Source organism: Abramis brama (genome assembly GCF_963993115.1).
Source record: "Abramis brama genome assembly, chromosome: 14".
In the NCBI taxonomy this organism is placed as follows: domain Eukaryota; kingdom Metazoa; phylum Chordata; class Actinopteri; order Cypriniformes; family Leuciscidae; genus Abramis; species Abramis brama.
In genome coordinates, this window is record NC_139976.1 from 32,700,356 (window position 1) to 32,727,353 (window position 26,998).

General features: G+C 34.8%; 1 protein-coding gene across 3 annotated transcripts in view; it reads right to left on the reverse strand.

Annotated features, from left to right (window-relative positions):
- Nucleotides 1-26,998, reverse strand: part of LOC311096507 (cGMP-dependent protein kinase 1-like) — a gene marked incomplete at its 3' end in the record, with an annotated part of 154,287 nt that overhangs the window by 25,621 nt on the left and 101,668 nt on the right. For all 3 annotated transcript variants that reach the window (XM_084135707.1, XM_084135706.1, XM_084135708.1), the window contains exons 4-5: nucleotides 13,357-13,462; nucleotides 10,418-10,481 (exon numbers count right to left, since the gene is read on the reverse strand). In XM_084135707.1, coding sequence (XP_083991833.1) covers nucleotides 10,418-10,481; nucleotides 13,357-13,462 — 170 coding nt within the window. The remainder of the gene's footprint in view (nucleotides 1-10,417; nucleotides 10,482-13,356; nucleotides 13,463-26,998) is intronic.

The following is a 26,998-nucleotide window of genomic DNA, read 5'->3' on the forward strand; positions in this document are numbered from 1 at the left end:
TTAGCTTCTCTCCTTTCGTTGTGCCCATAATATACGTGCAGAGCACACGTCACATAGTGTGTATGAAATATTGTTATATTTATTATATTATAAATATTATATATCGCCTAAGCAACACAAACGCAATACGCATATAAGCGTCACTCACGTGCATTAACAGGTGACAGTTGACCATGCAGAGGATCAGGGAGAAGTTGGATTTTTTTTAAATTTGTATTAATATTATTCATTAGCCAGTTGGCAAAGAGTTCTTCATTTTCGAACATTGTTTTGAACATTGTTCTTCAGTTACTTAAAAGCAAAGAAAGGTAGGCCGTTTATTTACTTATTTTTGCGGTTGGATCCCATAGCGCTATATTCTCTACTGCATGCTTATGCTTCTCTCTAATGGACAGTCTGTTCAATATTTGTGGGCAAGATTGGGCATGTTGTTTCAGGCCTATAATAAAAGTTTACCTTTTGGTAGCGTGTGACGTGCGTGTGTTTGCGTGTAGCAGAGACAGCGCGCATCAGAGAACGCGCGTCAGAGAGAGCTTAAAGTGATATTGATGTTGGTCTCGGGTCGGGTTCGGGCTGAAAAATTGCAGCCGTTGTCGGGCTGGGGCCGGGTAGGGCTTGAACACCACGGGCCATGGCCGGGTTAGGGCTGGAGTTTTTGGCCCGTGGAGGGCTCTAGTGGGATCTCATGCTTTCAAAGCTAGCTCGCTATCGCTAGCCTATACGAAAATTGCCTACCCTACCTTTAATGTTTGAAACAACCCAATCAATTAATAAAACATCTTACCTATGGGGATTTAAGACAGGTTGGAGCTGATCCTAGCTTAAATTATGTACAATGATTTTCAGGAATACTCTTTTCAATAATATGAATACTTCTTAAATTTTGTCTTATGAACAATCTTAAGAAAAAATATATGAACATTCTTAAGAAAGGTTTTTGGGAATACAAAATATTATCTTTTTCTTAACTAAAAAAATTAGAAGGAAATAGCAGGAGAGAAGAATTTTGTGAATCCAGTCAAGACCCACAATCAAGACGCCACACATTTCTCATAATTTCAGAGATTAAGCCCAGTCCATGAAGTCCTGAAACTTTGAGAAACCCTAAAATATCTGATTTGAGATCAGAAGAAGCTCACATTAGTTCCTCGGCTTTGTACAGGCTATCGCTGAGCTCACCTTGAGGAAGTAAGGGATTGAATTTGCCTCTCTTTTGTACTGTTAGGATGCATTGTTAAATACCACCTCTCTATGGCATTTGTGGTTTGCTGAAAATAATTCTGACTCATCCAGCACAAATGAAAAGCACATTTATAGTAATGCGCATACAATGGACGTTCACAGGGCAAGGCATTCCAAAGGTTTTAAAAGCAGAAATGTGAAATTCTTGCATATTTATTTATTTTTGTAAAATATGAATATAATTATCTCTGTAAAGTTTATTTGCAGAATCATTGTCCTTAAATTCCTACTTTTATTGGTGGGTAAATTCTGGCAAATTCCTATCTGTGGAGTTTTACTAAAATATGCCAATATCAGAACAGATTCACTTTTGCTTCATAATATACTGTGCACTGTATACAAATGCACAAAATCTCTGGATGACCTACAAAACATGCAGTATATAACAGAGCTGACTGTGTGGAACACATTATCCCAAATGTTGAATGCACTCAAAAACGCACACTGGAAGTAATATCAGATGCAATTTTTAACATCTTGTTCTTGACATTATCCGATTGGACATGTTAAAACAAAATTGGATAAAACATGTGAAATAACAATTTTGATAATAACTGATCTGAATCATTTATTGCTGCATAATCCCTACTGATTTACCCCCTCTTTAATCCCCCCTCTTTCCACTCTTTGCCCTACATTCTTTTCTTTCTACCATAAGACTTTATCTGATGGAAAAATTTGACTTTCTGACCCATGTTGCTCCAAGTAGAACAGTGTGTAGGAATGCTTGCCAATTCCAGCACTTCACAAGTATGTCTGGGATAAAGCCCAGGCACAGCTAGTTGCCATAGACAAAGGGCAACAGAGTGCAATTGGGACCGCCCACTTTTTAAGCAGCCTTGGTTTCAGAAGTATTTTCCCCTTTCATTTCCCTAATAATCAATTACAAAATAAAGAGTTCTAAACCATACACCAAAGCAACCAGATTTGAAATATAAAAAAAAAAAGTAAAAAAAAAAAGTGAAAAGTCAGACTAAAAGAGCAAGGCATTGTAATTAAGGTCTTCTATGAGGAAATTACCACTTATTAGCCAGTGAAACACTGCAAATTGCATAACCAAATCAGAAACAATACTATATAAACAATTGGTTATTGTCCTTATTTATAAGTATTTATGCCATACATTTGATGTTTATAGTAGATATATTGAAATACAGTACAGGTCAAAAGTTTGGGAACATTACGTTTTTTTATATATACAGCGGGGAAAATAAGTATTGAACACGTCATCATTTTTCTCAGTAAATATATTTCCAAAGGTGCTATTGACATGAAATTTTCACCAGATGTTGGTAACAACCCAAGTAAGCCATACATACAAAGAAACAAACAAAAATAAGTTCAGAAATTAAGTTATGTGTAATAATGTGAAATGACACAGGGAAAAAGTATTGAACACATGAAGAAAGGGAGGCGCAAAAAGGCATTGAAAGCCAAGACAACTGCTGAAAACTTACAGTAATTAAAAAGCAACCCAGCCCCCTGTCAGTGGAAATTAATAACAGCTGGTTCAGTCCCAAATGATGGCCTACAAAAAGGTCTCATTGCCAAGGTGTCACACAACGAGACATCTCATGATGGGTAAAAGCAAAGAGCTGTCTCAAGACCTTCGCAACCTAATTGTTGCAAAACATAATGATGGCATTGGTTATAGGCGCCATTCTAAGCTTCTGAATGGTCCAGTGAGCACTTTTGGGGCCATAATACGGAAGTGAAAAGACAATAATTTCACCATAAATTTGCCTCGACCAGTGCTCCTCGCAAGATTTCTGACAGAGGAGTGAAAAGAATAATCAGAAGAGTTGTCCAAGAGCCAAGGATCACTTGTGGAGAGCTTCAAAAAGACCTGCAGATAGCAGGTACTGTTGTCTCAAAGAAAACAGTAAGTAATGCACTCCACCGCCATGGCCTGTATGCACGCTCACCACGCAAGACTTTACTGAAGAAAAAAAGCATGTTGAAGCTCATTTAAAGTTTGCTGCACAACATTTGGAAAAGCCAGTGAAATACTGGGAGAATATAGTGTGGTCACATGAGAGCAAAATTGAACCGTTTGGATGCCATAATACACACCATATTTGGAGGAGAAATGGCAGTGCACATTACCCTAAAAACACCATACAACTTGGTGTTGGCTCTTGGACAACTCTTCTGATTATTCTTTTCACTCCTCTATCAGAAATCTTGCGAGGAGCACTGGTCGAGGCAAATTTATGGTGAAATTATTGTCTTTTCACTTCCGTATTATGGCCCCAAAAGTGCTCACTGGACCATTCAGAAGCTTAGGATGGCGCCTATAACCAATGCCATCATTATGTTTTGCAACAATTAGGTTGCGAAGGTCTTGAGACAGCTCTTTGCTTTTACCCATTATGAGATGTGTCTTGTGTGACACCTTGGCAATGAGACCTTTTTGTAGGCCATCATTTGGGACTGAACCAGCTGTTATTAATTTCCACTGACAGGGGGCTGGATTGCTTTTTAATTACTGTAAGTTTTCTGCAGTTGTCTTGGCTTTCAATGCCTTTTTGCGCCTCCCTTTCTTCATGTGTTCAATACTTTTTCATGTCATTTCACAATATTACACATAACTTAATTTCTGAACTTATTTTTGTTTGTTTCTTTGTATGTATGGCTTACTTGGGTTGTTACCAACATCTGGTGAAAATCTCTGAATATAAAAAAAATTACTGACCCCAAATAACTGACCAGTAGTGTATATTGTTGTTACAAAAGATTTCTATTTTTAAAAAAAAATATATATATATATTTTTTTACTTTTTATTCATCAAAGTATCCTAAAAAAGTATCACAGGTTATGAAAAAATATTAAGCAGCAGAACTGTTTCCAACTTTGATAATGAATCATGATATTAGAATGATTTCTAAAGGATCATGTGATAGACTGGAGTAATGATCCTGAAAATGCAGTTTGCATCACAGAAATAAATGATAATTTAAAGTATAATAAATTGAAAACCAATTATTTTAAATTGTAATAATATATCACAATATTACATTTCTTTCTGTATTTTTGATCAAATAAATGCAGGCTTGATGAGCAGAAGAAACTTCTTTCAAAAACATTAAAAATAGTAATGTTTCCAAACTTTTGACCTGTACTGTATATGTGATATACAGTACAGGTGTATCTATATAACTTTAGAAAACTGTTCCGTCATTAATAATAATGAATAACTACACAGGAACAAATGAATAACGCAATATTAACACTGTAGTAACTTTACTATTAACTAACAAGTAACTCTGATTAACGAATTAGTAAGTAATAGTGTGTAGTCAAATTTGGTAGTTCACTATAGCTAATAAGTAACTACTTTTTTTTCATACCTCCCAGAGGGTTACTAAGAACTACTATATACAGGTTTATAATTGATATGAATAATGCATAATGTGTAATTAATTATAAAGTGAGGATCATGGTAACCCACTAGTAATGACTCAAGTATTACCAAGTCCTTCAGAAGGAATTACTCATTATTTGGATCAGTATTCTGAGGTGAAAAGCATGATAACTCTGTAGTAATGACTGAAGTCACTGTAAGCTTTTGAGGTTTTTGTAAGGTTTTGGATTTTGTAATACTTGAGTCATTACTAGTTGGTTAACATGATCTTTTCTTTAATAATACTTATACATTTTGCATTAGTCCATGAACTTGTATATAGTAGTTCTTAGTGGTCCTCTGGGAGGTAAGAAAAAAAGATTAGCTAATAGTGAACTACCACATTCAACTGAGCACTATTACTTACTAGTTAATCAGGAGTTTCTAGAATGTGAATTGTGCATTACTCATTTGTTTCTGTGTAGTTATTCATTAATGATGGAACAGTATTATAAAGCATTACCAATATGTTGTTTATGAGTGTAGGGATTCTTAAAGGTGCTGTATGTAAAACTGACAGCTAGCGGTTGAAATGCGACAGTGTTGAAACAAGTATTTGAACTTATAATGCTTCCTACATCTCTGCAAACATATTATGGTATTTTTATGCTTTAGTACAGTCGAAAAAATTACATAAAGCACTTTTAAATCACTGTGAGTGGGTGGTCAAACTGAGCTCTTATTAGATTGGTGGATTGGTCTCTTCAGGACAGGGACGTGCACAGACATTTTGAGGGGCAGGGGCTCAAGTGAAATAAAGGGCACTTCTCATAATTACGTATTTTTTTTTCTTTTTTTAAACAAAAAAGTATAATATATTAACGCAACTCTGACTTCCTTTTTAAAAAATTAATTAAAAAAGTTAATTAATTTTATCTTCCTCAAACTCACGCAATTGTTTCATTTTCAAAAGATGTCTACAAAATAATCCGTTCACACAGAAACCATGGTCTCCTTAGTATTCACTAGGTTTATAGAGCAGCAAAGCAAACCATTCCACAATGTGCATGTTTTGAAAACATTTTCTATGCTACTAGTTTCAAGTATATATGAATAGTTCAGATGCAAAAGCCTCTAAGTGCCATCTGAAATTTTCTTCTAAAATTAGCATTTTTTTTCAAGTTCAGTAATTTAACTTAAATGACAATTCATAGGTAATTTTCATTGCCAGTAATGTGAAATAAGTGAACATAAACATACAAGCTTGATAAAAATGATCATTATAAGGAAATTTCAGATGGCACTTAGAGGCTTTTTCATCTGAACTCTTCATATTTAGAATAACCGAAATAACTGCATCAAGCAGAGGGGCGTGTTTTACTAATAATTTGTTTATTTTTGCACAAGGCACTGCATCGTTTTAATTATTTTGGTGTTATCAGAATACATAACACTTTAAAATTAAACTTCCCAAAATAATTGAGTAAAAATTCAATAAAAGCCAATGTCAAGTATGTATTTGTGGTTGTATGGAATACTATTTTATAAAGGTTTAGAGGAAATAAAAAAAGTTAAATTACTCATAAATAAAAAGTTAATTTATAAATATTGTTATTTTTAATGTTTAATGTTTACTTATTTCTACTTTTAGTTTTATTTATTAATGTACCAGATGCAGTTACTCAGATTTACTACGTTCTTTAGAGTGTATCCTCCATCTGTTTGCATCTGTAGATTTCTTCTAAATTCACCAATTTAGATTTCTAAATTTCAGGGGGAAAGACTCTTGATGTAAGTCATTAACTGGGGACGTTCTGTATGCAAATTAGGCGTCAACTAGTTGAAATGCGCACATTTGCATCTAATTAACAGGGCAATGCAGGTAAATAGGATAAACAAAATAACTAAAGCATATCACCTGGTGGTGATATATGCTTATTTTATTAGCTTATTTTATTACATGGCTTGGTTGAATTCCATGGTCTGTTATTTCTTGATAACAGACCGCTGTGCGGAGTATAACAGACCGTTGCCATGAAAAACAGAGCGTTGCTATGGACTCACAGGATTCTAACCGTAGAGACGGAGATAATACAATCGGGTTTAACAATCGGGGAGAGGGAGAGGGAGCGCTTCAGAACTCCTGACCTGATATTTAGATATACTATTCTTCAATAAATATATTTGTTTGACAGGGAAGCTGTGCGCAAACAGAAATATATATTATTTTTCAATAAAATAAAAAAAAGCACCCCAGAAAAAGGGGCACTTTCTCTCCAGGAATAAAAAGGGCAGGTGCTCAAGCCCCCTTTGATGTCTATGTGTGCACGTGCCTGCTTCAGGATGATAGACAGTGTAGTTATTCACAGATAATTCAGAAATTTCTTAAAAGTTGTTTTGTGACAGAAAAGCTTTTAGAACTTTAGAGTTCATGAATTATATATCATGACTTTTACATTGGGAATGTCACTGTGAATGTTTTGTGTCTACTTTTTCAAATTCCCCACAATACTGTCAATCATCTCTGGAACACTGTGCTTTATTTGTTGAAAAGTTCAACAATTGAGACTCTGAATGCCTCTTTTCTTTTATTTTTTAGCCTGTGCAGCTATTTCTGAGCCACTACAGATAAAGACATCGGGGTTTGGTTAAAAACTATTAGATGCGAAAGGAAAAATCAATGACTAATTGCACTAAGCACTTTACTAAAGTTCACATTAAAGTCTTTAAAAACTTTCCGGAGTTAGAATACACTGCCTCTCTGAGGGTGATCAAGGTGAGACAGGCATTGTTAGTGATACTAGAATGTCTTTGAAAAACTTTATCTGAAATATCTTTATTTTTAGCATAAAATGCTCCAATCACAAAGATATATTTTCCAAACAACATTTTGATGTTTCAGGGCCTTGATCATTATCTAAATGATTATGCTGTGAAACAAGAGACTTTTCAATGAAAAGTCAATATCTTGAGACAAAAAGTAACACTGAAAAGTGGAACTCTTATTTTCATTTCACCTTGTGTCTTAGTCCTTGTGTTCCCCTGGAGTACATTATCATCAAGCATCCATTTGGTTTCATTTTTAAAAAATGAAAAGCTATTTGCTGTAATTTCCTGCTTCAAATGGGTTTCAGAGGAGCCATCAATTATAGAGCCATAGATCTTTAAACTGGAACATCACGCTGATCAACTCTCTCTGATGACCATCTCCAACCTGAACAGCATAATATGATACCACAAGTTTGTTTCACCATCAGGCTTACAGAGTGCGAAAATATATTCAACGTGCCAAGAACGTTGGCAGTGCAGTACGTCCCACACATACACTTGCTTGGTTCAGAAGGTCTTGGAGTGGAGACAGTAACTAATACTGTGTCTGTATTACTGTACTAGCTACACACTTCTTTGCATACATAATTTCAGACATTTGAGTCTAAACAGTTCAATCATGACAACTAGCATGTTATTGAATATGGCAATGTTAATGTATTTGGTCTTGGATCTGCTACACCGTTGCTACTGCTGCCGTTGCTGCAGAGCAAGTATGGACTTGCTACAGCTGATAGATACTCAGACATGCTGCTGTGAGCTGCATAAACATATGTACCTAAGTCCCGTAGAAGATAGGCAGGTGGAGCTGGGGGAGGTGGAGGGTTTCAGGGGAACTCTGATAGCGTGCTGTAGGACTAACTTACAGCAAACAATTAACCAAATTATTTAAATGTTAAGCAAGCAATCGCATTGGTTGAAGGATCAGCAGAGGCCAATCAGCTTGTGCCATGCGGTGTTGATGTGATTGCTTGCAGACTGCATGTAGGGTCCTCTAGAGTTTCTTGACTGAACTAGATATTTGTTATTTTAGAAAGTTTAGTTGTTACTCTAAAGTCAATGTACATTAGGTCTGTGTTTTCAGGGGCTGCGAGGGAGTCAGAAGAAAGGTTGAGTGAAAAATAATAATAATAATGCACAATTTACAGAACAGATTTATTTACATTTGTCAAATTAATAGAAAGTCAGTATTTCAGAAAATAGTTTACACATGTTTTTAGTTGCCATAGCATAAATGTGTCTTTAGGCATTTAAACAGCTGCTTGTATTTGTATTTTAGGAAGGGTGTCCCTCACATGGGGATCATAACATTTAGGGGTTCAGGGCACCAATATATATACGTTCTGAACTGCCATGACTGCCATGTGCGGTCAGTAGCAAGAAAAAACAAAAAAAAGGATCCATTTAAACCAAATTCAAGAAAATGATCAGGTTTTTGGAACAGAAATGTCCAGGCTTTTTAAACAATGCATCTTTTGTGAACAACTCCTTTCTGTGCTGTCAGAGTGGATTGGTGAGGCACGACGACGTCATTTATATCTCACAATTCAGACTTCTATCCTTGCAATCCCAAGTGTACCACTCACAATTGTGAGAAAAGTCACCAAAATAGCAATTACCTTTTCTTTTTTTTTTATTCCGGGAAGCTTTCATATGAAATGCTCTACGTGGCAGGAAAATTCCTTAATGCTATATTTATGGGTTGGGACATGATTAAACTTTAGAGGTTACATTTACTATGAAAATAAGCATGAGATAGAAACATCCACAGTGTATGCTACATCATGAAACATGGAAGGGTTAGGATTAGGAAGATTCAAGTGTGTGGTCAGAGATATCCTCTATCCTGAGCCTACAGTGAGTGACCAGTGAAGAGAACCCGCAGAGACAGAGAGTAAGCAAAGTGAGAGAGAGAGAGAGAGATAGTAGGATGAGAAAGACAAGGAAATGAGGGACTAAGAGAATGTAGAGAGAACAGAGCAAGAGATCAAAGCAGAGAACAGAGCTCTGTTGTCATCATGTTTAGTCAGGGCAGTAGACAGCATCAGGTGACCAGTAGGAAGAGCTCATATAAAAAAGCTGAATATATATATATATATATATATATATATATATATATATATATATATATATATATATTTATTTATTTAGAAAAAACAAAAATCACTCAAAAATTGCGAGTAAATATTTACAAAGATATTATGACCATATTTGTATTTGAATATATTTTAAAATGTATTCCTGTGATGGTAAATTTGAAATCATGTGATTCTTCTGCTGATATGCTGATTTGGTGCTCAAGAAACACTTATTATTATTATCAAGTTATTCTTCCTAATATTTTTGTGAAAACCATTATACACTAACCATTCAAAAGATTGGGGTAAGCTTAAATAATAATAATAATAATAATAATAATAATTTTATTCATTAAGGACACATTAAATTAATCAAAAGTGACAGTAAAGACATTTAGAATGTTACAAAATATTTCCATTTCAAATAAATCCTGTTCATTAAACTTTCTATTCATCAAATAATCCTGAAATAAATGTATCATAGATTTCACAAAAAAAATGAGAACATTGATAATAATAAGAACTATTATTAATAATTGAGCTCCAATAATAATTGATAATTAATGAGCAGCAAATCATCATATTAGAATGATTTCTGAAGGATCATGTGACATTGAAGACTGGAGTAATGATGCTGAAAATTCAGCTTTGATCACAGGAATAAATTACATTTTAAAATATATTCATAAAACAGTTATTTTAAAGTTTATTTTAACCTTGATGAGAATAAGATACTTCTTTTAGAATCATTAAAAATCGTAATAATTTCATCAATGTGAGTAAAAGGGAGATTTGCACCTTTCCTAATGAGACCTTTCCTTAAGAAAGCCCAATCAAATATGTTTAATAGACAATGAAGTCTTAAAGTTAAATGGGTCTTATGAAAAAATACACAATGTTTTATGCAACAGTTAAGTGGCTTACCTCCTCCAGCACATCCGCTAGCTTGCTGAGTATTTCTTCTGAAAGGCCTTGGAATGTCGGAACGCTGTGAAAAAAGATGGAGGTTTTATGAGCCAACAAAGCTGTTTCCATCAGGTCCCAAAGGATCAAACCTACCCAGCAGAAAAACAACTCATGTGTTAGTTTTAAAATAATGGCTAAAGAAGGGGTCTATCAGTATTGTGAAATTAATTTATTAAAATCAGAAATAAACTCAGAGATTTGGAAATTTCTATGAAATCTATGAAAGATGGTAAATGAACAGAGTAAATGCACATAAGAAACTGACAAGCACAATTTTGCAATCTCAGAAAAAAATGCCTTAGGTTGAGGTGTGGGTGGACTTCTCATGAGTTTTCTTTAAAAAAAAAAAAAAGCTGCCAATCATTTTAAATAGCTGGGAAAAACCAGTCAGCCAGAAATACCTTTCATAGAAGAGCCCGCAGTAGAACAAAAAAACATCCAAATTAAAATGTGATGTTTTTCCAGATTTAAATCATCTAGGGAACATTAAAGTCAACATAAATTTACTTTTTTTTTTGCACAAAATTACCTAAGTTGTTATGCCTCTAATTCTTGAAATGTTCATCAAGGGACGTTGATCCAATCAGTTCATGATGAAACTGATAGAGTTAGAACATAAAAAAGGGTAAATATGCAAACAAGATGCATTTGCATTTTTAAATGGCCAGAAAAGCACATAAAAATGTAGTTCATTTCTGATGAGTGAATGTGGACTTTAACATCTGAAGCTCCTGAGAGGATACAGCACAAACGAACATTATTTCTGCAATCACATTCTCACTGAGCACACATAGACATCTAAAGCTTCCTTTAAAAGTCAAATCCATTTCTGTCCCTTGACATCATCAGCCATTCATTTTCCAGTAAAGCTGGTTTGGGGCCTCTTGGAAATGTAATTTGCAAAATGACATTGTTTTGTGTCGCCAGACGCTTTGGAGTCCATAATTGAATGATTGTTTAAAAAAAAAAAAAAATGAAACCAAACCTGACCTTTTAGTTCAAGGATTCGATAATTCATTACACATACAACTATAACATTATCTTCTTTCTATTTTCAGATTACAGAAAATAGCGGTACACTGAAAAAAATGTGAAAACACATATGTGACCCTGGACCACAAACATGGGTCAATTTTTTGAAATTGAGATTTATACATCATGTGAAAGCTAAATAAATAAGCTTTCCATTGATGTATGACTTAATTTCTTTGCTTTCGATTAATCTAATTCTCTAAAATGTGCAATCTACTAGATCAAAGATAGGGTAGGCAATGTTTTTTATAAACACTTTTTGTTATACTGGATGAAACTCTCTTCACATCCTGATAGCAATCAATTATAGAAGTGGTCTAAATATTACAAAATGTAAATATATCTTCTGTGGAAGTCTCAGGACCAAGAAAATGTTGTCCAATCATTGCATTCGGTCGAGAATTACCATTTTTGCACTGAAAGAGGAATATATTGACAATATCTGGTAATCATCCACTCAGAACACCCTAGCAACCATTCAGAACATCTTACATCTGCAAAGCAACACCCTGGCAACCACATTTCCCAAAAGCAAGACCCACAATACCCGAGCACAGTGGTTCTCAACGAAAAGCCGAAATTAACAAAATTTCTTCCAAAATGTTCTTCCAAAACTTCCAAAATTTGTTTTTGCCCAGATTCACTAAGTGTTAATATTTTAGAAATATTCATGTCGCGTCATATACGTAAATGGAGAACAGTTGCTCCGGCTATGTATGGTGTATGGTGTGGAAGTGGCATAGGTTAGTCGTCACAACGAGCGAGAAAGGTTGACATGGAGCACGTTAAATAGATCTCAGCTAGTCAGCTTGAGATCCTTTCCATCTAAACTACTTATATTTATTAAGCCTTAGTTAATGTTTTATGAGCAGTAGGATAATCTCGACCGCTAGTAGAATTTTCGACCGCTAGAGGAGCAAAAGCTACATAGTGTACTTTTAAACAAAAAATCAAGATACTTCTCGATTGAACTCACCCCTTAACAACTTATTTTTCTCTCTTAAAAACAAGGATTCCCAATGTCTTGGAAAACCTGGATATATGGGGAAGTCTAATTTTAAAAGTGAGACTTCTAGACCTGAAAAAGTCATGTAAATCAACTAAATCTTATAATGGGTATTTTATAGTGAATTTACATTTATGCCAAGCTGTAAAATCAGGAACAACTGTAAAAGTCATGGGGACTTTGAATATTGTTGTGGACAATGGGGGTCGGACAAAAGTCGAGAACCACTGCCCTAGCACTCACATTTTCACTCAGAAACACTGTAAAATGTAAAAAATAATATACTTTCTATTACAATTCATACTAAAATATGAATGCAAAATCCATAAATTCATGTGTGAATGCAATTTTTATGGCAGACATTAGACTAATCAATATATTATATAATAAAAATAAGAATGTTCTAATAAAGCAAAGCTATTCATAAACAGCTCATGGCCAAAAATCTATATTTTCAGACAAAGAAAGTGGAAGGAGAAGAATTAGACTGAAACGAGCAGAGTGAATGCACAGAAACCAACAGCACTCTAATCATTATCTGCCCTCTACCTCCGTCTAACCAATACACAAACACTTTCCTCAGAACAACAGTTGATAGTAATATTTTGGGAGGTGAAATGCCATTTAACTCTCAAAGGTTTCTAATCAAAACTCATCACCCGGGAGATTAAATACACAGCTACACAGCAAAGGACACCGAGTGTAAAGCCTGAGTTACCGGAGATTGTGTAACCATTCACTTGTGTGTTATTCATTCACAATGAAAATCAATTTCTTTTATTGTATACTGCTGAGGGCCAGACTTCTTTCATCAGGGGTTAGGAGAGGATAAATAGAAATGAAAGGAGAAGCAGCCCACCTCTTCAGGAACTCCATGTACTCTGCATGCTTGATGAGTCCGGTCCTCATCATGATGGTCTGGAAACATTGGCGGTCGATGGCCCATAACTTCACATTTGTGAGGGCTGAGAACAAAATATGAAACAAAATAAGTAAATAATACCCACACTCATGCGGTCGTCATTATATAGCCATGTAGCTGCACAATGTCCCCTCAATTGGTCAAATCTTGAGCTTCATAAAAAGACTAATTGATATAAAGTATTGCAAAATATTAATCATGATAGTGATTAATATAATGTACTAGTTCATCATTTAGTGTCTAAATTATATATGTGTGTGTGTGCGTGAGCGAGTGTGTGTGTGTGTTGCTGTCAAATCCATTAATCGCGAATAATTGCATCTAACATAAAAGTTTGTGTTTACATTATATATATGTCTGTGTGTAAATATATAACAATATATACACACATATATATTATATAAACACACATTTTTATGTTTAATGCGATTAATCACGATTAATTGATTTGACTGTACTAATATATATACATACACATTATGATTAACATAACACATTTAAGTTAAAAATGAGATCAGGTTCAAACTACATTCTTTAAGGAAATATCATTTATAAAGAGTTTTATTTTTTTATACAATAATATAAAATATTATGCATCAGGATCTAACAATATCACTGTCTTTATTCTTTAGCATTAGTACTATTGATGTTGCATTGCTCACATAAGTCATATTTCACACTGTTGAGCTTCGCTGACAATCATTTCTCAATACAAACAAACTTTACGTTTGTTAAAGGTCCCATGTGAATCAAATTTATAATTTAAAAAAGGTCTTTCTACATCCCTGAATGCTACAAATCAATAGAACATTTTTTTATGTCAAATTGGGTTAATGCTTTAAAATAAAAATGTCAAGACTTTGGCAGCTCTAATTACTGCACAATTAGAAAGTGCCAGAAGTAATTCAATTTAATTAAAATTAGTCATTAAAGAACAAGCAAAATAATTAAAAAAAAATGTTTTTTTTTTTTGTTTTTTTAACATTTAAATTAGCCTTAATCTTATACTTCCTAAATTATTCATAGAAGTTGGGTGATTAAAACAATAAAGATCATGTAAACAAAGTAAATTACTTTTTAATCAAAAGAAACAGTCCATTTGCAGAGTGATTTGCAGACACGTTCCATCTTACGTTCCCCATCATGTAAACCTCAACAAAAACTAAAACCTCTATCAACATCTTTTTGGGACATTGTCACTAATTCTGTTCCAGCCTAATTGATTTTGCAGCCATGGAATGCAGTCAGAGCTTGAGAGAAAAGGCACATTTGTCTGTGGTGACAGAGGCAAAAAATGGTTGTCACTCAATGACATTACCAATATATAACTTGCCTTCAGGAAAGGGCAATTGCCACATTTTTTGAAGCAAAGGCCCATCGGGCCCTCAAAATGTGACAGGTCTATGCCAGAAATTAGCATAAACCTTCAAAACAGCTATATCGTTGAGAGCTCACTCATGGGCCCACATTATATGCCTTAATACGCAACACGGTCCTCTACAGACTGTGTGTTCAGATTTTTGGATTTTTTTTTTCAGAAGTGTGGATTAGATATGCAGCAATGCAGACATATTAAGATTAGCATGTTATTATGCCTTTTCAAACGGCCAAAGACTACTGTATATTCTTACCCTAACACTGTAAAGATCTGCAGGTTATCAGAAAAACAATATACTAAAGTGCTTGCAGAGACCGAAATGATGGCACATCTACGGATGCATGTCGGATGCAAACACATCTCATGAAATAGCAGAACAAGTGTTTCCCACATAATAAACCCTGATTTAACAGGAAGGCGTTTACGAGCACACATCATTTGCACCCTCTTGCAGCGAGCGCAAATGATGCTTCACAAAGGACCATTTTCAAAACAAAAATACACACTCCCATGGTCATAGCAACAGTAAGGGCCACATTAATACAGTCGCCTATTTTCTCAGTGAGAGTGTTGTGTTTTAATGGTTTATTATATTATACTGTATGTCTTGACCAATTATTACTTCCTGTGTGAGTGCACAAAACCAATTACAAGCTTGACATTTTCTGGGTTTTGTAGCAACCTTTAAAATCAGCACATAATTCTCTACAGATGTCAAATAAACATTAGGCTGGGTGATTGATCAAATATTTAAGGTATGTTATATATTATTGTGTTGACTGTATAAATATGAAGAATATTGTGATGATTTTGTATAATACAATTTTTTTTATTTTTTTTTATTTGACCATTAAGCTTTTAAAAGACCTCAGTACCCAGAATCATTACAATGAATCAGATTTATCAAACTGTCCATGAATTAGTGAATCAAACGCACTTGTACATTTGGACATGCTTTAATTATTCAACATTGCTATTTATTGGGGTGTTATATTTGTGCTTGTAAAATAAAATGTGTTAATTTAGTTAAAAACACAGCAAATCCATAAATACTGAGATCATATCACACATCATCAAAAGGATGAAAACACTGAGATATTAAAGTCCCCCTGTGGTGAAAATCAAGCTTTTAATGTTGTTTATACTGTATGTCTATGTGGTGTTTTTAGAAAGAGAAAAGACAGACAGTCTCAAAAACGCGAATCGCTGGTGTTTCTGACGTCACAAACTACCTTGTAACCAATCATGACAACATGTGATCATCAACGAGTGGATCTCTGAGCTGGTGCGAGTGAGTGGAGGCGGGGCTAATTTGCATATTCATTGAACCGTGTATACTAAATGAGGCAAGAGTGTAGAGATACATCCAAGCTATTTTAAGGCATGAAGAAATGCTTAAATATATCATTTTGGTGATCAAAGATGAGTTTTAAGGAATGCAATTATTGACAACAGGGGGACTTTAATGTTTTTTTAGCAATTCTGTAAATCCTTAATTGCCATTACCAACTTTTTAAGAGATGGTAAAGAAAATTATATAAGTTTGAGAACCACTGAGAGCAGTGCAAGCAAATATAATTGGCAGCCACACCTGACGTGTAAAGTGGCCTATTCCCGTATATACTTCCAATTAAGATGCTGTTTCTTTGGAAAATTTAAATGTCAGTGAAAGCAAAACTCAGAAGAAGCCAATATAAGAATCAGGATTAGAATAAAACACCTCACTGAACAATTGCAGAAAGGATCATTTGACTAATTCCGATACAAATAACCAGAATGTTGCCGCTTGGCTGCTCTTGGACTGGGACGTCTTGTTTAATCTGAATGTGCTGCATAGCTTTGGGATTCCATTTATCCATGAAGCCAAATCAAAATCCACTTCCCACCATCTTATTAAATACTGGCTGAGTGCTTCCTCTGTCTCCACTTTTCACTGGGGAGCAAAATGCAAAACGTCTTTATGGTTGTCTGTCTCTCTGAGTGGTTTGATCACGAGCCATGCTGTTGTTCCTGTCATTCGTATCCGGCAAACCCTCCACTGGCCAGAGAAAGTCTATTTCAGTTTAACCTTAACACTCTGATTATGAAAACACAAGCTTCTTTTTGATCCCTTGTCATGACATTCATTAGCGGGATGTTGATTATGCAGTCAACCTAACTGAGATGCTAAGGATCAAATGCTCTTTGATGCTCTTTCATGAGAGGGTTTGTCCTACCAGTGTGCTTTTACACAGGTGTGCAATTACTCTATATAAATATATCATTAGCTGTACAGATAGGCCTCTCACTTATCTTCAATGTTTAATACAATCAGCTGATGTTATGCTAAAATTAACGTTCAGAAATCTTCAGTGCCTCATGATCCAGTTGTACAAATGTTTTATAAGAGGACATCAATAAGATTCCATTAAAAATACTGAACCCTTGTAACACTGTGGCCTAACCGTCTGTGACTTGATAAAGCGACAAGGATTAAAAGCTCTTAATCTCTTTCCTGTAGATTTGTTTTGATACCAAAATGTCAGAAGTCGATACTAATACCATGGAATGCAATGATTCCCAATACTAATGTCAATACACAGCCAAAACTAATATGCTACTGAACACACTGCTTTAGGCTACAGAAATGTGTACATGTATTTCTAAGTGATAAGATATTTTGATTGACACTTGGTATCAATATGCTGGGTATTCTTTACTCACTGACCACAACGAGATGTCTGGATCCAATGCAACCTGCCAATGTGAAGTGCACATTGATATTTTATATGTATTTTCAGAGAATAGCTTGGTTACACAAGAAGTGTCCCTTGGCAACTGGAAGAATTTATGGTATTTTCTGGCAAGCTTGATTGCTAGTCATCAACACCAGTATGCACAAACAAAATAAATAGTAGAGTCAACATTCACAACAGAAGCCCAATTATGTCTGCAAACTGACACGCTGGCAAATTTGTGGCTTAATCTTGAGATTCCCTCTAATAATTATGATATCCTGTCGCTCAAACCGTAGAGCATGCCACTACTACATATAAGTCGCTTTGGATAAAAGCATCTGCCATAAGCATACATTTTTACAGTATCTAATGTAAATACTATTGTGGTCGCATTCAAGCGTGCTTGTTTGTGATCAGTCTCGCTCCACATAACTGTATATTAAAGTTGCAACATGAAACGGAATTTGTAATAGTCTTTTGTAATAGTTTTTAATTTGCAACAGTCTTTCCTATTGTGGCATATTTCCTAGTTAAACGGCTTCTCAAACAAGATAAAAATGTAGGGCGGGGCTTGATTTTGTCCATCTGGAATTGATTGGATGGTTGTGGTTTGCTATTGGTCGATCTTTTTCACTTTTAGTTTGAACAAAATGTTCGCTGGTAACTTTTTTCATTTGCAACTAGTAAAGACAGCGTAATGTGTAGCACCTCATGTCATAGAGTTCATCTGAGCATAGTGTTTTTTCGAACCATCTCTTTAACAATGAAATGCAGGTCACATTTGGGGTCGATTACTACCGTAGACCATCAGCATTTCAACTAAGAGCCAAGCTATTACAGCACTGCCCGTGCCCAGAGAGACTATCGACAGGAGCGCCTCCACGCAAGCGGCATGCATTGATTATTTTGTGGGGGAGTTTATCACTCACTCTGTCCCTAATGTCAGCAGCAGCGATACGAGATAACCAACTGAATCTTCTTTCTACAGGAAATGGGCAACAGAGGAAGGAGAGACAACAGACTGTCACCTACTATACTGGGAAAGAAGGAAGGAGGAGAACTGGTGAGAGAGTCAATGGAGGGTTTGATTGCTCTTTTGTGTCTGGGAATAGTTAATAGAATAGCTAGACTTTTGACTTGAGGTTGCTATTCTGGTCATGAATTGCACAGTTAGACAGGAAGAGACATCTACCTGACATGTGAAGAGACTGACCACAGCGAAATGCCTTGTAAAACTGGTAGAAAACTGTCCTGCCTGATTTAATTCAAGCCAACTGTGCCATTTACAATGTTGCCAGATTGGGCGGATTTCTGCAAAATTGGTTTGGTGTGGAAAAATTTCAGCTGGTTTGGGGTCAGTTTGGAAATTTTCAAACATTTCAATTTTATTTGCTAATTTGTTAACAAATAAAACCCAAGTGTGCAGGTCCTCCATCCAATCAGTCATCATGACATTACTAAACACCCAACACCTGCTGCAGAGTCGGCTGGCGTTGGTGATGACGTCGCCGACGAGCCCGCATTTTTAGCCAATCAACAGCGATAGCAGGCAGATGTGATAAGTGGCGGTTTTTAGTGCGATAATGGAATCAGATTTTGAACCTGTAGTTGTATATTGAAGTGATCACTATGCCAAAGTGGTATAAATATAAATTGTAGCTACAGTAAAGAGTAGGAGAGTGACCCAACTCTCAAAAGGTGGATTACACCTGTGGTGGGATATGACTCAAATGCTCTTTGTAAATATACTGTAACTGTAACTCTCCTAGCAGAGAAGTTGATTATTTTTTATAATTTTATTTTGTGATCATTATTTAGTTTTAAGGAGGAAAATGGTCCTTATAAACATTGGTTGATGTGACAATAGAATTCTATCACATTATTTTGGCAGTGAATGTTTTGGGCGGGGTTTGGGGAGCTTTTGGGCAAGAAATGATCACCCCAATCTGGCAACACTGTCCTGGAGCCTTTACAAAATATTAACTGTGGGGGATTAAAATGTTCAAATATTAGTATATGGCATATGCTCTTGCTCACCAAGGTTTTTATCTGATTAAAAATAGTTAAACACTATTGTGAAATATTACTACAATTTAAATGTTTTCTATTGTAATACATCTTAAATTGTAATTTAAATTATGCATAATTTTCAGCATCATTACACCAGTCTTCAGTGTCACATGATCCTTCAGAAATCGTAATATTCTGCTTTCTGTCTTAAATGTTTGATAAAAAAATAGAAGTTTTAGTGGAGAATTCACCAAGAATGAATTGCACCTACTGACAGTGTTGTTTTTATGCACATGCTGTGTTGTTTTAGTGCCCAATTCACTAAAGGAATTATACGGATCAGGTAATGCTGCAAACACACCTGCTGAATAATTACATCATTAAAGTAGACTAATTATGCCTGTTAATTCCTTGATGTGGTGGTGACAACATTTGTAGAAATATTTCTCTACGCAAAGTACTATCATAAAGTGGTTCAAAAATACTGGGAAAATTCAGGGCACAGTCTCCTTGATTTATAAACAACTACTTGAATGTTCATATAAGACCCTGAAGGTATTAGCTGTGTGGGAGAGAGAACTCTCATGGTTGGGCTATAGTCCTGACTGGAATACAGTTTGGTCAAATCTCTGTCTTACCTCCAAAAACCCCTCGCACATTCTTATTCATTTCAAAACTGTACACAAAATGTATTGTACCCCATACAAGCGATACTTGATGAAACTCTCATTAAATCCTAATTGCAGTCTGTGTAACAATAACTCTAAAGGTACTTTTTTGCATATGTTTTGGGACTGTTCAGTTATATCCAATTTTTGGAAACATGTAGTTCAAGTACTAAAACATATCACAAAGTTGCAGTTTGACCTCGACCCTTGTCTTATGTTGTTGAATAATGATTCTTCATACAACTTTACGTTAGTTCAGAGAAGACTGCTAATGTCTGGTTTCACTGCTGCTAAAAAAAACAATTATACAGCAATGGTTCACTCCTGACATGGATCTTAGAAGATTCTGGCTGCTGTCTTTTCATTATATTGCTTGTTTAGAACGCAGCACTGCAAGGATTAATGGGGCTAGAATACAAACGGTCACTTATTGGAGTAGTACAGCCCAAGCTCTAAAAGAATTGTTTTAAATTGATGATGCATTATTCTGTGCTGTAATTGGCTGCCGGGGTGTATTTGTATGTTCCCTTTAAGTTACAGTACCCTACCGTGTGTCCTTTGTGTGTTTTGTGTCTTTTTCTTTTATTGGTATTCATGCTGTCATCCAACATTTATGTTATTATTTCAAATAAAAAAACAATCACAAAAAAAAAAAGTACTATCAAAACAACACCACCATCAAGACCGATTTTAATTTTGCCTGAATGCCCACCATTTTGTTTTCATATAACTTTATAAAAATAAATATTGACATCAAATGCTTAATATTTTTGTGGAAATCGTGATACACTACCACTCGAACGTTTTGGGAAGTAAGATTTAAAAAAATAAATTAAAAAAAATAAACTTTATTCAGCAAGGATGCATTAAATTTATCAAAAGTGAAAGTAAAGGCATACAGTATATGATGTTACAAATTTGGTTTATTTCAAATAAATGTTGTTTTGAATTCTCTAAAGAATCCTGAAAAAGTAACATTATTTCCACAATGAAAGCAACAAAAGCTATTTTTATATTGATAATAAAAACCCTTATTAATAAGTGAGCACCAATAATAATTGAGCACCAAATCACATATTAACCTTGAAATATATAGAATATCCCTGAGAAGCGAATGCTTTCAGACCAGACTTTCATTCTAGACCCACAGACTCAGCAAATGTTAATTATAGCCAATTTTGTTCGCTTTCAGTATGCATTTAGAAATGGAAGTCACCATTCAAATACGTTTGAAAATTTAACACTGGTACAATTCAAAGTGCTGAGGTTACACAAGACTTCTACTATTAATTCCCAAAAGCCTCTGCCTCACAAGCATAAGTGCTTGAGACGGGTCTCTCGGTATCAGCGGGCAAATTAAACTCGTCAGACTCATTCTTGGCTAAGCCTGCAGACTATATTCCCTTGACTATTTCAGTTCCCAGTAATGTCTGTAGAGACCAAAATGAGCCTGACCAAGAAATAACGAATCATTTTGCAAATCACATTAGAGATGAAAGCACCTGCCTCCCAAGTATGAAACAAGTATAATGTATTTTGCAGATGCTTCATTCTGATAAACATTTTTGCCATGATGATTTCTGTCAACAGTACATGGAACATGTAGATATATCAATGTTTCAAACTTCAAAATTCTACTGCTCAGACATTGCTCTTTCATAACTCAACACATTTCCTCTTGCTGACAAAAAAATGTGAATTTCTCAGTCCAGGTAACACAAAGAACAAATGAACACTGTTCATTTACAAATATTATACAAAGCAGGTTGAAAATCTGCAAAGTTATGCTTAAAATAATAAAATAAACATTTCCTTTCACCTTGAATACATTGAATGGCTACACCAAGTGGCATTTTTAAAGTGGTCATTTAATCAAAACTTTTGTTGAACTACTTTTCAAAAACATATGAAACCCAAAGTGTATACATGAATGCATTTTAAAATAGATTTTTCATTTTCAAAATTTCAGACATCCTTATTTGTCATTGACCCAGCTATAAAATGAATGTCAAGTATGTCATTTAGTCTTGAAAGAATAAGATCTTATTTTTCCCCTACCAAAATTCTTAGAAAGTGCAGTCACATACAGAAGAGTTGGGTTCCTAAACGATGCTCTGTACCCTTAAGCAAAACACTTGAATCACTGAATGAATGTTTGCCAATATGGCTGGCCTTTTCAACTGAATTCAAGTGAAAGATTCAGACTGCCAAGCTACAAAATGACGAATTCAGAATATACATATCAGTAGTTTTGTCATTTAAAAACTAAATGTATTTTATTATACACTGAAAATCTTGGCAAAATCTATTCTTGGCACATATTGAGAGCTAAACTGTTCTCAAATTCACTGACTCGCTCATTGATCCATTGCGTAATGACTTAAATTCAGTCTATTTCTCACAAAAAATATGTCTTTAAAAGATTTAGAATATAATGCATGATTCAAATTGATACTTTAATGGTGCTTTTACATCATTTCTAAAGCTTGGCAGCTCCAGTTCTTATTCAATGGCAGAATTAGCATTTTTGTGTGAAATAGTTCAGTCAAGAAACTCTAACCGAGTGCTGATTGGTTCCTCTAACGGCAAGGCATTAGCCAACCAGACGTACTTCCTAATCATTGTAACCATATATTTCATACCCTAGCCCAGCTGCGCGATTTTGAAAACTTCAGTTTACCCTCCCTCCTCCCCAGCACCACCTGTAGAGATCTGCTACGGGGGTTATAATGGGCTATATTATTGCAGCAGCATGTCCTTTATGAATGTTATTGTAACTAAGCTGAACTTCCATTCATTTCAAATCAAGCAAATGTACTTTCCATGCCCCATGCCAATAATAATTTACTCCGAGAGTTGAAGATCAAACCAACAGGTCATACTTCTAATCAACAAGCCCGCCTACAATACACATGTGACAGTGCTGAGGTCTACCTACTCTATCAGGTTCGATTTGAAGGTAGACAACACTCCTGCCAAAAACACAATGATAAAGTACTGAATGATAAATATGATCGCAAAGACAATAATGCAGCTGGCTCAGAGCCAGAGCAAAGCAGATGTTATCTACTGTAATTCTAATGCAAGATGAATATTCACAATCTTTAATCTGTCATCAAGCTGTTAGCAACCTTTCACTATTTTACAGCAAGCGAGGCGGTCAACCTCCTTCAATCAAACTTATTTAATGTGTGTTAGGAGAGACTAGGGAGGAGAATCAACTCACAAAACGAGCAGAAAGTGACAGTTGCACGGATCAGAGAGGGTGATCGGTCAACTTAAATCAAGTCTAATCTTCTTATTGATTAGCTGTCTTAATGTTATTCATGGAAATATACAACAAATCATTACAGCACTCTTCAGCAGTGAGATTGCCTTTCTGTCACTCTGATTAAACGAGGCGTCAATTAAACAGGGAAAATTTGGCAAGCTAAAGTACCTTCTGCTTTTAGTCTAGACAAAGCCTGAGTGTTTAATGTCAGTTGGTCGTCAAATTAGATGTCAAACGCTTTTGTAGTAGATGATGATGATGTGGTGAGTCTCTGAGAGGAATGAACAGAGTGTTTTAAATCATTTTTAGACCACGGTAGAGTTCAAAGCTCTTTAAATGTACGGCCCCAAAACTAAGTGAGGGCCTCTCATAGCGTTTTGAGCCAATTATATAATTAATACATTTGTCTATTCATTGTATGATCTAATGAACAATTGTAACCACATTTATAATACTCAATAATACTAAGCCTTTAGAAAGTATAAAGCATTAAAACACGTGACAATCAACTGTTTTCACATGTAATAAGGAATCTGCAATTATTATAAAGCATTTTAACTTTATTATATGTAAAGGCTCAATACCAAATATCTTAATTACTCCAAATTTTGACTGGTAGTGTATAATACAAAATCTATGGGGATCAAAGATTTACAGCACAAGAGAGACAAATTTACACTAACTACTGTACAATAATTTTAGTAAAAAAAAATAGTGGTGCAACCGACCACAAAACTCACGGTTCAAATCATATAATTATTTTTGAGTCACGGATCGAATAATTTTTTCGTATCAGCAAAAAAAAGAAAAAAAGAAAGAAAAAAGTGTAGGGAATCGGGCAAAAGCATCTTTGCTTTCCATTTATTACTTAATGCCAGTGCTCTAAACCGGTTTAAGGAATGAAAACAAAAATGACACGTATACATTCAAAGGCTGTTTCCAACATATCAGCCACATCATAGGCAATTACTAATGGAAATACAGTATACAGTTGTTTGTCTATAGTGTGATTACAGGGAAATGGGGAGTTTACTGCATGGATGTCTTTTAGAGGAATTTAGCTCAGGCTTCAAATGACAGATACATAAATATGAAACTGCAAAGAAAGGTGCACACATTGTATAATAAGCAGATACCTGTTATCAGACTGAGGGAAGGAAATTTAGTCAAACTGATATCTGAATGCTCTCCAAAAGCAATTATTTCGCCAATTTCAGTGAACATCTATCTCTGTTATTCCATCCACTCCCACAGATTTATACACTTACTCAATTAAAACAATGAATAGTGGGACAGCATGTGCATAACAAATTAAAGCTCCCTTGAGAGCAACCGCAGTGGTGATGGGAAATTGATATTTTGAATTCAAGTGCACTGACTGTAATATAAGATGTACTACTTGAACCATAAACCAAATTAAATACTACACTAATTTATTCTTTTCTGCTACTGTATGCTGCAAAATATAGATTACACTAAACAATGAGGGGCCTTTGCGACCAAACGATTAAAACCTCTTAAGAATTCCACAGCGTATTTTCCGTTTTTGGTAATTCCTTGACGATGTGCCATTAAAACCCATTAAAACGATGATGAGGGTTGAGGCACAATAGTGGTTAGCTTCTAAGATAAAACCTCTTAAGAATCAAAAAGACTAAATTAATAACATCTTTTGTGGGATGCAGATTATGCATGGATTAAGCGTAAGACAGTATGAGAACAAAAACATATTTTACGATTGTATAGTGCACATTAAAGAATGTGGGGCTCCTCAAGAAGATTTCACCCAATAACTGAATTAAAACATTTTAATTAAATCTTTATTAGGTAAAAAATGTGACAGGTAATGAAATAATGTACAGTGGCTAACAGATTTTAACAGCTTTTTTTTACTTCTTCAAAGTAAAAACTACCAACGAAAGACATTTCTTTTTCTAAAACAAAACATTAAAATATATATCATCCATTCATGCCCAGACAAATCACTTGGCAGTAGCTGCACTGGCTCAAACTCCTACATTTTCCCTGCATGCCAGAACAACCAGCATTCATTTTTCCTCTGTATAATATCTGTTGTTTTGCCCAAAAGAAAAAAAAGAAAAAACAATGGCTTTCTCCATGAAAGGAGATCAAATTTGCATACTGTTCCATTTCAGAAGAGAGAAAGACTTTTGTGATATAGAGGCAGAAAGCCAATAATACATCTGATATGGCTTAGTGACATTATCATGTCTTGCATATTAAACAGTCTTTTAAAGCATCTCTTTCCTGTATTTTCTCACTCTTTCTTGCTTCTTCAAACATATGAATATTTCAGTAAACACTCCATTTTCTCTAATCTAATTTCATGTATGGAAATATACATCAGATTAAAAGCATTCCATTATTTATTAAATGCCATTTATTGTACATCACAGTGTCATCTCATTTGCGATTATGTTCATATTATTTGTCATTCGAACTGCTGTTTCTACACTTTTTGTTTAAGATGTGACACTTTGTGGTAAGCAGCAGCATGAAATAAAATATATTTACAACTCTGCAATTCTATGAATAAATCATAACACATGTCAGTTTTGGTCTACCAGGGTGAGAATGAGGGGATTTTCATTGATTTTGACAAACACCACGAGTCTATATATTGCTCCTGACACTCAATGATCTCTCCTGTGCAGAAAAGCAGTTGTTTGGTTTTCAAACTTTTTAGGCCAACCTTTGATCAAATAAGAACATCCAAAACCACCTACTCACAGTAATGTCCTCCTATTTTCCTGATATATATATCTGATAGTGCCGGTTTGTTTGTTATTTAACAATACTGATGCATTTGAAAAGCTATTGCTAGTCAGAGACAGGTCTCTTTAAGGGGAGGGGCATTTTCATTCTAGAGAGCATCTGATTGGACAAAAATCTGTGTAGTACAAGATGAGTCATAAATATTTTTGGTCTGCTTTCCAGGAAGAAAAACACTAAACTATTTATATCTGCTAAATAAAAAAAATAAAAAAAATAAAAAATAAAAACAAAAATCCATGGATCCATGGAAGAATACTACATCTAAAAATACACACACTGCAATATTAACAACAATGCAGTTTGTAAGGTCAATTCAAACACTAACTACATTTTGGGATATGATCTTAAAGATTCTAGCATCTATTCAAGAGCTGTCAGACCAGTCGCATTACTAATATAATGCTCAGACTGCTGAATCCCGTCAGTCAAAAATGCCACTTTTAAAATTTGCTTTTATGAAATCAAGCATCTAAATGCCCCTCTCTATTTGACTTTGAGGGCAAACTGAATAATATCTCACCTTTAGAGGTGAATGCCTCTGCACAAAATAAAATGTGGATAGTGTGAAGCTATTCCCTTCATGCTCTGCAGGGAAACATGCTATGAATTATTCACACTCATTTTGACTTTTACTGCATATGATTAACAGTAAAAGGTGATTCGCTCTTTTAAATTTGTATATATTTATCAGAAATGATTAATAAAACATGATCTAATGTAATAATGCTAAAACTATCTT